Source organism: Lepisosteus platostomus, chromosome 4, assembly GCF_059453375.1.
Source record: "Lepisosteus platostomus isolate fLepPlt1 chromosome 4, fLepPlt1.hap1, whole genome shotgun sequence".
In the NCBI taxonomy this organism is placed as follows: Eukaryota; Metazoa; Chordata; class Actinopteri; order Semionotiformes; family Lepisosteidae; genus Lepisosteus; species Lepisosteus platostomus.
The window spans coordinates 15375395-15387791 of record NC_142614.1 but is presented as its reverse complement, the minus strand read 5'-3'; the positions used below and the strand labels follow the sequence as shown (position 1 = coordinate 15387791).

The 12397-nt window shown below is 45.8% G+C and overlaps 1 protein-coding gene across 2 annotated transcripts; it reads right to left on the bottom strand.

The window, feature by feature from the left end:
* Positions 1-42: 42 nt before the first annotated feature.
* skp2 (S-phase kinase-associated protein 2, E3 ubiquitin protein ligase) lies at positions 43-12025 on the bottom strand. Of its 2 annotated transcripts, none has more exons than XM_088628686.1 (10): positions 11888-12025; positions 9410-9645; positions 8916-9027; positions 8390-8533; positions 7156-7290; positions 6834-6932; positions 6058-6188; positions 4096-4147; positions 3176-3283; positions 43-2351 (listed from the first exon to the last, which is right to left on the bottom strand). In XM_088628686.1, the coding sequence occupies exons 1-10, from the start codon at positions 11899-11901 to the stop codon at positions 2138-2140; spliced, it is 1245 nt and encodes a 414-aa protein (XP_088484812.1). In that variant the 5' UTR covers positions 11902-12025; the 3' UTR covers positions 43-2137. The 2 variants fall into 2 exon arrangements, with proteins under 2 accessions (XP_088484812.1, XP_088484813.1); XM_088628687.1 differs by lacking the exon at positions 11888-12025 and adding an exon at positions 11350-11458.
* Positions 12026-12397: the final 372 nt, after the last annotated feature.

The window sequence follows — 12397 nt, the reverse complement described above, 5'->3', positions numbered from 1 at the left end:
AACCTTTCTCTGTCTGGTACAGAATCTCACAAATGCATTAAAAACATTTAAATTATTTTATTTACAATACAAATTTAAAATGGTAGAAGTAGAACCACAGAAATACTGCGTGTCTTTAAGAAAACGAATGACAAATGTAACTCTTAATCTAAGTTGGTTTTAAAAGAAAAGCTGTACACCTTGTTCTTTAGGTTAAAATGTCTAAGGGTAGGTAGAACAGAGTAAAACTTGACCATGTACTACATCTATCCTTCTCAGGACACAAGCGTGCACTTTAAACCAATCTTCTGCCTTGGGGCAGCACAGATGTTGTACTGCAGGTCTGACAAAAAGGCTTATTTTTTCAGAAATGTTTTTAACAGCGTGAACGCAAAAATGGACCAAATCTAAACGTTTCACCTGGGACTGCTGTGGAAACAGGGTCAACTCTGCCAACCTGGTTGTTAAAGAAATGACCTCTGCATGACCCTCCCCATGAACCGGCACAGCCAACAGCTTTTCTTGGCATGGCAGCTAACACCAACCTAGTCTGGGAAAGGGTTCCAGGGCACAGCTCAACTTGATATCTCCAGCACTTCAAACGCAGCATCAAAACACAAGAGGGTGGGAACAGTGATTTTTGTAAGACGTTTTAAGAAACTATGCTGCAAATGAAAATGTTCAGCTCTCTTAAAATCTCCTACTGAACACCTACTGAACTGGGAAAAAATGATTAATTGGTTTACTTAATGCAATAACCATAAGCAATTAGTGAAATTAATAACAGCAGACTATATGACCTTCCAGGACTGGAGTAGTGTATGCCTGTTGCAGGTTTTTTTTAACTCACAATCTTGCTTTTACACAGGGCTCCCCAATCCTGCTCATGAGATACATAAGGACAGACAATTTCTTTTCCCCATCATTTGCAATCACATTATTGTGCATTAAATTGTTTGTTTTTTTTAAATGGTGGCTGACTTTTTAAAATAATTTTAGTTTCTGGTATTGATACAGAAGGCCACCCCAGACATTTCTGAACCAAACACTTCAGGAAGTATTTTTGTCTGTCAAAATAATGAACAAGAGCTCTCTTAATTAATGCGCACTTACGGAGGTTGAGAAAATTCTTAAAACAGTATATTTTGCAAGTACTACAAATACTTGCAAAATAAAGCCTTTTGCCCTGCTGAAGAGAGACAGCCTAGTGTTGGGATTCAATCTTCTTCAGACTGGCCATGGCACTGCTGCATGGAAAACAATGAACTGCAACATCGGCCACAGTTAAAGGGAGTTTATTGCTGAAAGATGGATAAAATTGGGGAAAGGCTGAGCTGCATTTCTGGCTGATGCACATTCAACCAATCCTGTATAAAAAACACTGCACAGATCTCTAAAGGGGACTTAGTTAAAAGAACACAACATCTTAATTATATCTAATCCACATTAAAACACTAGATAAGCCTACTTGTTTCCTTTTACTAAGGGCAGCACATCTTTTTTCGGAATACTAAAATATATTCATTTTCCATTTGCGCTTCCCATATGTAATCCTGATGGTCCTGCATAAAATAAAAAGGAAAAACATCAAAATCCAACTTGCCCGTCCACATTCTGACAGCGAGCCACTGCCCTAGTTAACCCAGCCAACAGGTCCAGCAGTGGGGAAATCACAATCTTCCTTACAAACCCAGTACAGCAAACAACACAATTCATAATGGGAACAAAGGGACTGAGATTTTCCAGCCTGAGCTTGAGCACTGGGTTATGCAAAGTTACACGTCCACGTGCTGTAACAAGTGGCTGATTTTCACCAAGGTGTCTGCCTGAGGCTTTCCAAGCTTGCAGTCTGGGACAACGTGGGACAATGTGTCAGCTGTACAAACATCGGGGCAAATGAGACTGATCTCACCACTTCAAGCATTTACATCAGGAACCAAAAGGGTACAGGATTTCTCTACTCAGGTAGTCAGGGGCTGGAGCTGGGCATCACTGGTCTACCCCATGGGCAGGGGGAACGTTTGAAAGAGACGAACGTGGCTCTTCTCCGGTGAGAAAGAAGGATGCACCCCAGTTTACTCCGGGAGTCGGTCTCGGGTCCCTGCCCACCCCGGACACTCGCTCCTCCTCCGGTCGCCGGGAGCTGCAGTCTTTGCCCCTACACGCCCGGTGGCTGCCTGTAGGCCAGCTGGCAGCGGAGACCCCACAGGGCCCGGTCCCTCCTGCCCGCCGGGGTGGGCCGGCCGATGGCGGTGAAGCAGCAGCTATTGACCTTGATGTGCGGGAGGCCCTTCTTCAGGATGGGCAGGTAGGCGTCCTGCACGATGCCGAACACCTCCAGGGTCTTCAAGCCAGGGAACTTCTCCAGCTCGCTGCGGAAGGAGACGGGCAGGGCAGGGAAGGGCACGGTCAGGGAGAAACAAGTACAACCGCTAGGTACTGTACTGTAGACCGTCGGTTTTAACAGTGCATTGCGTGAGGAAACGTGCAAGTTTCTTTTGACTCCTTGAATCAAAATGCCTTCAGTTACTGTGGCATCTGTACTGCTATTTAAATACTGACTGTTAAATTCGGTTTAAGTTGCAGATAATAATATGCACTGTTCTAGGTTAAATGGCAATTTGGCTTTTGACCAGCCACGTGTTTAAAAGGACTGCCCTGGTGTACTGGATCACGGGCTGCCTGGAGCTACAGTACCGTTCGGCGATAAGGGCGTGACTGGGAATAGCTTCACCTTTGGAAGAGATGAACATTTCTCCCATGTTTAATTCAGTTGATATGGCTACATCCTCTCATCAAAACTCAAGATTCGGGGCAAAAGTAAAAAGCTGGCTTTCTCAACAATCATGAAGATGCATGTTTAGTAGCTCTCCGAATCGGACGGCCTCAGTGGGAGGCAGAAGCACCTAATTCACAGAGCAGAATATAGCAGCAGCACAGAATACTGGGACTTCAAGATCAACCCCCACAGCTGGGCGGCACCGCTATCACACACACGCCAAATTTATCTGCTGTGTGTGTCAAAAGCAGCACGCAGTGGATGTGCTGGACTTCTCTTTAGCTTTAAATCCCAGTCTGCCTCCTTGTGCGACACTTACAGACACAAGATCAACCCAAGCTGTCCTGCACTAAGAGGACGAGCTGAAAGGCCTGCGGCGCGGTGCGGACAGGGCTCGCGCCAGAGGCAGGTACTCACACCAGCGCAGCCGGGTGGATCTGATAGCATCGGCTCAGCGCCAGGTGCTGGAGAGCTGGGAGCTGCTGGAAATACTGGAAGACGTCTGGCATCAGCAGGACGCTGTCGCTGGAAGGGAAGGACAGGGAGCTGCGTCAGCGGCAGGAAGGCGACAGAAGGAGACGACCCCTGTGACCCCAGGAGCGACCCGCCCGAGGCCTGCCACCAGCCTGCTGTGGCTCCCACCCTGCTTGTGTAGCGGAGCTGGTTTGGGCACGGTGACATCATCGCCCTTCCCCGCGCGTAGCAGGGACCTCAGCCAGAGGGAGGTCTCCTTTAGCTCACTCGGCTGGCTCCCTGTCGTGTTGCGCTGGAGACCTGGGTTCGCGCCCAGGGGTCGGCGCTCGTGCACAGCTTGTTCCAGGGCTCCGCGCTCGTGATGTTTGTGTGGAGCGGTGGGGGGGAGGGGGGTTTCAATCAGCTTCGGCCCAAGGAACCGTTTTCAAGAGACCCTCCCCATTAAGGACCCCCCTCCGCCCCTGTTGACACTGCACATCAGTTATCACCAGTTTCAAATCATTAAAATCTCCCCGAAGTGCTGCGAGAACAGATCTCCTGCGCAGACTACAGAGGTGACAAGTATCCCTCGTATCTGGTAACCCCTGGAAAGCGTCTGAGGACGACCACACACTGCAGAACATTCCTGGATTACATAAACAGGTTTGGTCTCTGTTTAGCAAAAGATTCATAATGCTGTCACCCTCCCTTTATTGATCCTTTCTAAAGGAGGCATGGATGGGAAAGAACTGGGACTTTCCTCATCTCCAGCTTCCACAACACAATCAGCCCTGTGACGCTAAGCAAGAGATTCAGCAGACAGGTTAGCCCAAAAATGGGAGGCTGAGGCGACACCTGCCATCGCCGTACAGCTGAGCTCTCACCTCAGGTCCAGGTCCGTGAGATTCGGACACCTTCCCAGCAGGACTTTCACATCTAGCGGAACAAAAGCAAAGAGTCTGCAAGTCAGGAGACGTGACAAACAGTGAAGCTCAGCTCTTTGTATACTTCAGTTATTAATGTTGAGGAAACAAACGGTTCATGAACCAACTTAGTGGCCAAGTTAAAGTAAAGTCATAGATTCCAGAAATTCAAAGCAGGGAGTTTTGTCACTAAAGTCTGTGCAGAAATAGTAAGGAAGAAACAACCTTTTGGGTCACGAGATTCTAGCAGGAGCACAGGGCCAGAAACATAGACCAGAGGGCACAGTTTAAATGTACATGGAAGTGTAACTTCCAGAACAGAGAACAGGAGGAGCTTCTTTGCATAAATGGTGGTGGGGGTGTGGAACAAGATGACCAGTCATGTCACTGAAGTCGATACCCTAGATCAGTGGTTCTCAAACTGTGGTACGCGTACCGGCAGTGGTACGCCAAATGACCCTGGAACTGTGTCCTGTGCGCTGAAAAATCGGGAAGGGTTTTCATATTTTGTATTTTAATACGTGTCGAATACGCAGCCTACGTACTACGATACAGTGTGCGCTAATACTTCAGTGGACACAAGAGATACTCTGTAATTCTATACCACTCTATAGGAATGCGTGCTACGGATGCAAATGACCAATTGTATTTAAAAAAAGCTACTGTATCTCCAGCAAATAGGGAGAAAGGAGAATGAACTAACGTTGTAAACACAGGAATGCATAGAAATACGTGCTACGAACACAGGTAATCTTGAGAGCACACGAAAGCGTGATAACAGAAAAATATTTAAGAACTGTTCTGATTCGAGAAAAATACACCGAGCGTCTCTGTGTTTCACTCCCATGCGCATGAAATAAAAACTTTAAAAACGGAAACGTGGAAAAATGCAAGCTTGCGGATTTCTAAAGCAGGTAAGCTACACTATTTTTGAAGAACCTTATTTACCGTTGGCAAAAGAGCTGACACGTATTATGTGTAGAGAAAAAGCTGCTAAACGGCTCGACCTGCTGCCCCCCTCCCCCTGAAAGACAGTCATTCATAGAATTATTGAAATGAAGGATTATATCAAAAGTACACTGATAGAGCGCGTTAAGATGAGCAGATGTTTTTCACTGCAATTAGATGAGTCTGTAGTCGAGTTGGCCAATTTGCTCGTTTACGTTAGATAAGAGTTTGAGGGCATGTCCCATGAAGACTTTCTGTTCTGTAAACCGCTACCAACAGGAACTACACGAGAGCACATATTTCAGCTTCTGAATGAATTTATCGAAGAGAATGGCCTCGACTGGATAAAATGCGTCTGAGTTTGTACAGATGGTGCTAGAGCAATGACAAGCTGACATAACGGTGTAGTTGCACGAATTAGATAGGTTGCTCCAGAAATTAATGTACGCATTACAACATCCACCGCGAGACCTTTGCCGTCAAGAAAATGCCTGACGATTTAATATCTGTTAGACTCTGTTGTGAATTGTATCAAGGCTCGAAAAATTAATTCACATCTGCTTTGCTCAACTAAACAGGCTCACCCCTCTCACTGAAATGGTGCTTTTTTATTAGTTGTTGTTAATGCTTTTTTTCTGTAAAACACTTTGAGAAGCCACCTTTAAAGGCGCTATATCAAATTAAGTTTATTATTATAATATTTATTATATGTATGTGTGAGTGTGTGCACGCGCGCTCATGTTGGTCATTGAGATTTTCTGGGGTTCCTATGAGAAGATGACTTGTAGGTGGTACTTGGATGCTTTGGTTGGATTAGGGGTGGTACTTGGTCCAAAACGTTTGAGAACCACTGCCCTAGATTCTTTCAAGAAACAAATGGATGAGATCCTCCTCGGATCAATTAGCTTCTGAATGGCCTCCTCTCCCTTGTAATCCTGTTTTGGGTTCTTCTGTCCATTTTCACTCACTGCTTACCGTCCATTTGCAAGTTGTGCCTGTAGCCACTGAGGTTCAGCCGTAAGACGCTGGCAGGGATGGCGGTGACCAAGGTTTTTATGTGCTCATTGCTGAAGTCAGGACACCAGGAGGCATTCAGCTCTTCAAGCCTGCACGTACAACAAGCACATAAGCAGTTCTTAGTGTTAGTGGGAAAACCATAGGGCTCGGGTAATTCGGAGAAATCAGCTTGAGCCAATTCCTGGAAGAATTGACAAGGCAATATCACATTAAACACTCTGACACTGCATTAGAAAATGTCACATAATTATAAATGAAAAAACACAAGCAACTGTCCTTGAGTTAAAAGGTAAGGCTCTGAACTCCCAAAAAGATTTGAGAGTTCAAAACCGACAATCCTTTTCAAGGTGTCCTTGAACCACAGAGTTGAGGGTTCAAATTCGACACCTTGGTCGCATACATGAACCAGGATTTGAATCCAACGCCGGGTTTGCCCCCTTAACCCACAGATTTGAGGGTTCAAATCCGACACTGATATCGCATCCTTAACCCACAGAATGGAGAGTTTGAATCCGAACACCGGGATCACATCCTTAACCCACAGAATGGAGGGTTTGAATTTAAAACTGGGATTGCATCCTTAACCCACAGATTTGAGAGTTTGAATCTTACATCGGGGGGACCTGCGCCCTCAGCCCACTGAATGATAGTGGAACCAGGTTGAGGTCCAGTTTGGGCTTCCCTTCCCGAGAGCGAACACCATTTTGTACCTGCCGAGTCCCAGACGGTCTCACCTTGTGCAGCCTTCAAGCACCTCTCCCAGGGCCTGGCTCGAGAATGCCGAGCAGCCGGACACGTTCAGCCGCACCAGCTCCGGGTTCTGGGATAACGATCTGCAGGAAAGGGGGAGCAAAATGACTCGGGCACATTTGGGCATTTCAGTTAATTGTCACTTCTTCCAAACTCCACAGGTTCTTAAGGGTAACATTACACATATATACATATAATAAACTCCATTATACACACACAGGCCCACACTTAGGTGTGGGGGATGGACAAGCCGAAAAAACAAATTCCTTGCAGGCTGTAATTCATTACAATCCCAAACGCACTCACTGAAGGATGTGATCGGAGAGACCCAGCCCTTCCAAACTCAGGTTCTGGAGCCGACAGCAGCGCCTCAGGATTTCTTCCAGCGCAGCGCTGCTCACTGTGCAGTTGGACAAGTCCAAGTGCTGGACACGCAGGGGCCTGCAAAGACCACACAAGAGACACCATCCAGCAAGCATGAGCCAGCAGTGTGGAGCAGAGGTTAGAGGTCACGACTCGAATCCCAGCTGAGACACTGCTGTCCCTTGAGCTGCTCCAGTAAAATACCCAGCAGTACACAGCAGAGGGGTGAAAATGTAAGTTGTTCTGGATAAAAGTGTCAGTAAAATAAATCTCCAAAGCGAAGCATGTTAAATAATGCACAAGTACGGGGCAAAATATTTCTGCACATGGTCAAAAATACACCTAGATTTTAAAAGCAATAGAGCAATATTAATAACCATTATTTTATAGATTCTCAAAGCACTTTACAGGAAAAAAGTATACTTAATTTTATAATGAAAACATATAATAGTTTACAGATGTTTTAAAGAAACTGAATGGTGTGAATGGTTTTAATACAGACCCATTAGCACATTCTCTTATCATCAGTACACAACGGTAAAGACTACAGCAACCTCAGCAAACTGTTTGTGTGTTTCTGTTAAGATTTCAAAAAAAGTGTCCCTCAAGTGAAAAATGTCTAGAATACACATAATGTTTAAATCAAAGAATCAGCTTCACAGATTTGAAAGAAAAATGATCACTAAATTTTAATATAAAAAAAGACACTACAATTTTATGGTTTACTGATACACTACAGTAAAAGATAGAGTACTGTAATAAGAAGTAGGTTTGAAATGCATTGTTTTGAGTTATAATTGTTTGACACTGCCACCTGGAGCACAGCAACATATGAATTTGTAGATTTGCGCAAGCAAACCGTTACACTGTAGCTAGACTGAACTCCTCGGCTTTTTTGTTGGGAGCTCCACAGAACTGAAAAATCTCATTAAGCAAATCAGGAAGCAGACAGAAGGACACCCTAAGGTTCTTCAGTCAAAACCACTACCCTGAAAAACGTCCATCAGCTTGGCAGAGACTGGAGGACAGAGGCAGGCATTTACCAAAAGCAGACACACAGGTGCATGCCTCACACGTTTAAAGAACTGCGTCCTCCAGCAGGGGTACGTGGGGAACGCGGAAGCCTGTGCTGGGGTACTGCAGCGGCAGGGCCAGGGAGAGAGTGGGTCCGACTCACTTTGTGTCAGGAAACGAGGGCTGTCCTATGAAGGTCCGTGGACAGCGCAGGGCTACCGCTCCCGTGGTCAGAACCTGGCTGAGTGCGCGGTCCAGCTGGGCCTTGCCCTCCAGGTCCACACTGAACCACAGAGACTCGTCAAACCTGAAAGGAACACAGCCGATACCTTAGCCAACAATGGCCTCTGGTTCCCATTAATTCTCATCCCGCATTTCACCATTCTGTTATTATTTCAGTAACTGGGAAGATCAAACGCTTCTGTCTAGGTCTGAGAAGGTTTCATTGGACTGTACCTCTCACCAAGCGCGTCTTTTAAAGCTTCAGGGGTAACACTTCAAGGGTAGTGACTGGATCAGCAAAGATAATCCGGGATGATGTGCTGCAGTGAACCCCCGGAAAACCCCATGGCATTCTTGCGAATGAGTCCAACACCCCCACGCAGTGGAGAGACCCCAGTGTCATGCAGCCCCCCCACCCCCGTACTCCTGGAGCCCGTGGTCCCGGGTTCGAGCAGAGCAGGACTTACGCCAGGCGATGCCAGCGCTTGCACACGCGGGAGGCCCGCAGCAGGTCCCGCAGAGGGAGGCTGTGAAATATTCCCAGCAGGAGCTCGTCTGGCAGGCTGTCCCAGGAGAACCCTGTCGGAGCAAAGAAGGGGGTTTAAGCTTGCTGAAGCTGAAAAGCCAGTTCCCAGGTAGCCATTCGTGCTTGCATTCCAGGTCCCATTCCTCCCACTCCCAGTTGCTAATGACTGACGAGGGAGGGGAGATAACACTACCAAGGTTCCTTCACCAGCCACAGAAGGATCATGCAAAGTAGGATCCATCAAAATGATTTTTTTTTTCTTTTCCTGCTTCCTTTTTGGTGTTTAAGATACCTACAGCCCACAGTGAGGAAAAACTAAATACAGGCCTGTCATTCTGAGTGGCCTAATTTCTCTCCTCTTCTCTCTCCCACAGACACTACCCCTGACCCTACCTGCCCAGATTCTCTCCTCTCTCTCTTTCCCGCTAACCCTACCTGTCTGTTCCTTCTTCCTCCAAGGCCTCCTGGCCAAGACAAACACGGCCTCTTCATTCTCCTTCCCCCGGCTTATCCTCTGCTGTTTGCGAGGAGGGGACCAGCTGTGAATGAGGTCCTGAGGGGTGTTCTCATTGTCCATATCCGACTGGACCCCCTTCTTCCCCCCCTGCGATGTGGACAGTGTCCAGTCTGGCAGATTCCCACTCATGGAAGGCAGCTCCTGGAGGTGTCTTCTGCAACATCAACGAGGGAGAAAAACAAGCTAGGAAACATGTTTTAAAAAAAAATCTAAATAGGGATCAGATGTTGAAAGAAAAAGCCTTTTGAGGAGTACAATCATGGCATTCCCAAGCACCCAAAGCGAAGTCGTCAACAGTGTCGTTCTCTTCCATGCTCTCTTTGAGTGGAAGCAGTCAAACCTCGATCTAGACTCTGGACACGGACATCCCACCCACATTTTCATCTACCATCAGACTAACGAAATCTGTCATCCTCCAGCCAGCCCACAAAATACAGTACACAGAGGACTCACAGCCAGCAGGCTTCTGTGGGTTTTAGGTACTGTTCACTTTTGTGCACTACTGTGCACAGCAAAAAACTGGAATGAGCTATGGATCCAAAGTTCAAAACAATAAATCAACGGCAAAATACGCCAACGCACACCAGCACGCAATATTTGCCAACAAACGTACCTACAGAATGTTGTAGCAGAATTCTGAACCTTTGCTCAAATGTATAATGAACATTCACCCACTGGTACAAAGCGTTTTGAGAAAATTCATATTTTAGTCCACTAGCAAGCCTGTTATATTCACTAACAACATCCTATTGCAGCGATCTCCAGCCCTGATCCTGAAGAGCAAAAGTCTACAGTGTTTTTATCCAGCCTTTAAATCATCTGTTACTAAAGGAACCATGATCAATAAGACGGGTTCAATTAGAGTTGTTAGACATCATTTGGAACAATAATCAATATTCTGCAGCCCTCCAGGACCAGTGTTCCCTCTATTTGAACATTACTTGCTTAATTGTTCCAATGCTTAAAGAAGTGGTCCCAATCTTTAAATAACAGACAATTAAGTATGACCTATAAGAATAACTAGACTGGGGCTCTTAAGGGCTAGGACTGGAGACCTAACATACCAACTGTTAAAACATGCCAAAACCTCCTTCACTACTCATGTAGCGCCACATGACAAAATCAGACCTATCCACAACATGCAGATAAGCCAACATTTCACAGATTTCCACGTACTTGCAGCAATTTCCACTTTCTGATCTAATTCAGCTGACACCTTTCAACCATCCATCCAGTTTCGAAACTGTTTTATGCAATACAGGGTCAGCAAGCAACGGGCACTAAGCGGGGTACACCATGAAACACACTCAGAATTGTTTTTGCATTGCAACAATAATTGTTCTAATCATTCCTTCTGATTCTATAGCGCCTTTCACCCCGCTGGATCCTAAAGCGCTTTACATCCAGGATGTGACCCACTTCCTCCACCACTGAACACGCGGCTACCATCACGTGCCAGCCGCCTCACAACACAGCAAGCCGAATTCAGAACAGAACTTCAGGTAGATCAAACATTAACTAAAAACCCGGAATGTAATTTAAGTAGAACTAACATCCCTACTCTCACCAGTACAAAGGGATCACAGTCAGGACCTCGGTTTACCGTCTCTTCGGCACTAACTACGAGTCCCTAGTCATTGCATATATGGTAGGACTGATGTTCGCATGATGTACTCAAATGAAAAATATAGGTACATATAAAAAAATATTTTTAACTAACAACAGTGACTTATAGCACTGTGTAGCCCGCCTTAATGCAAAGCGTCATCGCTTACCCCACACTGCCTTGCTACATATTAAAAACTATTACCCAGATCCCATGCATAAACAACCATTTATTACACAGATGTCATTTTACCTTGCAACACATCAATTGCGTATTGTGAATTAATTGCATTCTTTCACTTGTCTTTTGTTCGGGCCGACTCACCCTAAGATGAGAGCGCGCGCTTGCGCGACGACCGTAAAGCAAAGTGCTGCCAAGAGCCGGCGACCCAGTGATGCCGGCAGGAAAAAAAACAGATCCCGTTTTCGATCGACCATCAATGTGTATGCTCCGCTCACTTGAGTGCAATATGAAATCAACTTGAAAAACAGCAGCCGTAACCCCTACTGCGTCGCAAACTTGAATTGGACAGGCATATCGGCAAAGTAGCATGTACTGCAAGACACGTTCGTTTTACTACATCGACGCAGATTTTCTGCATATCATGCAATGATTTACATTCATCCAGTATACATCATATAAGCTCCTAGCCTTGAGCAGTCCTGTTTATTCCCCATGTCTCAGGCAATCATAATTATCACTCATCTCACACCACGTCTACTTTCTTAATAATATGCTGCCCAAAACGAACACGCAAAATCCTTCCAGCGAACCAGGATCTCCCTTTTACCTTTCTTTAGACATGTTCCCTTTGTGTCCGGCAGATTTATCAGAATTCTCAATATTGCTTCCACGCACAAGCAAGCGGGATTAATTTTAAACCTCCCGCTTGGTTGCCCGCCTTCGTGCTTGTAATACTGAGCGCTTTGGGAAAACGAGGAAGGAAGTGACTCCTGATTGGTTGTTTCGCACGTCTGCACGCTGCGTGGAAGGAAGCGCGTCGCTGCGAAAACAAGGTGACGTCTGGCTGCGCATTCTGCGCTCAGTGTTGCACAAACTGTAGCTCACGCCTTCGCGCAATTCGCTGGTTGACTCCCATAGTGAGCCTGAGATGATATAGATATAATGATATCAATAGTGAGCCAATATCAATATAGTGAGCCTGAGATGATATTGGGATAATGATATTATACAGTAGATTATAGAATATATCTAATGCACTGTGTAATATGCATTATCTAAGAAAAGTTATAATTTAATGTTTTTTGACGTCGTCCTCTATGATAGTTTTTTTTTTTAG

Bases quoted from the DNA above. Each gene is read 5' to 3' on its own strand.
- skp2 (XM_088628686.1), bottom strand. The intron at 9,028-9,409 runs GTAGGGTTAGCG...TTGCTCCGACAG, and splicing joins GAGGAAGAAGGAACAGACAG to GGTTCTCCTGGGACAGCCTG. The intron at 4,148-6,057 runs GTAAGCAGTGAG...TTGTTCCGCTAG, and splicing joins GCACAACTTGCAAATGGACG to ATGTGAAAGTCCTGCTGGGA.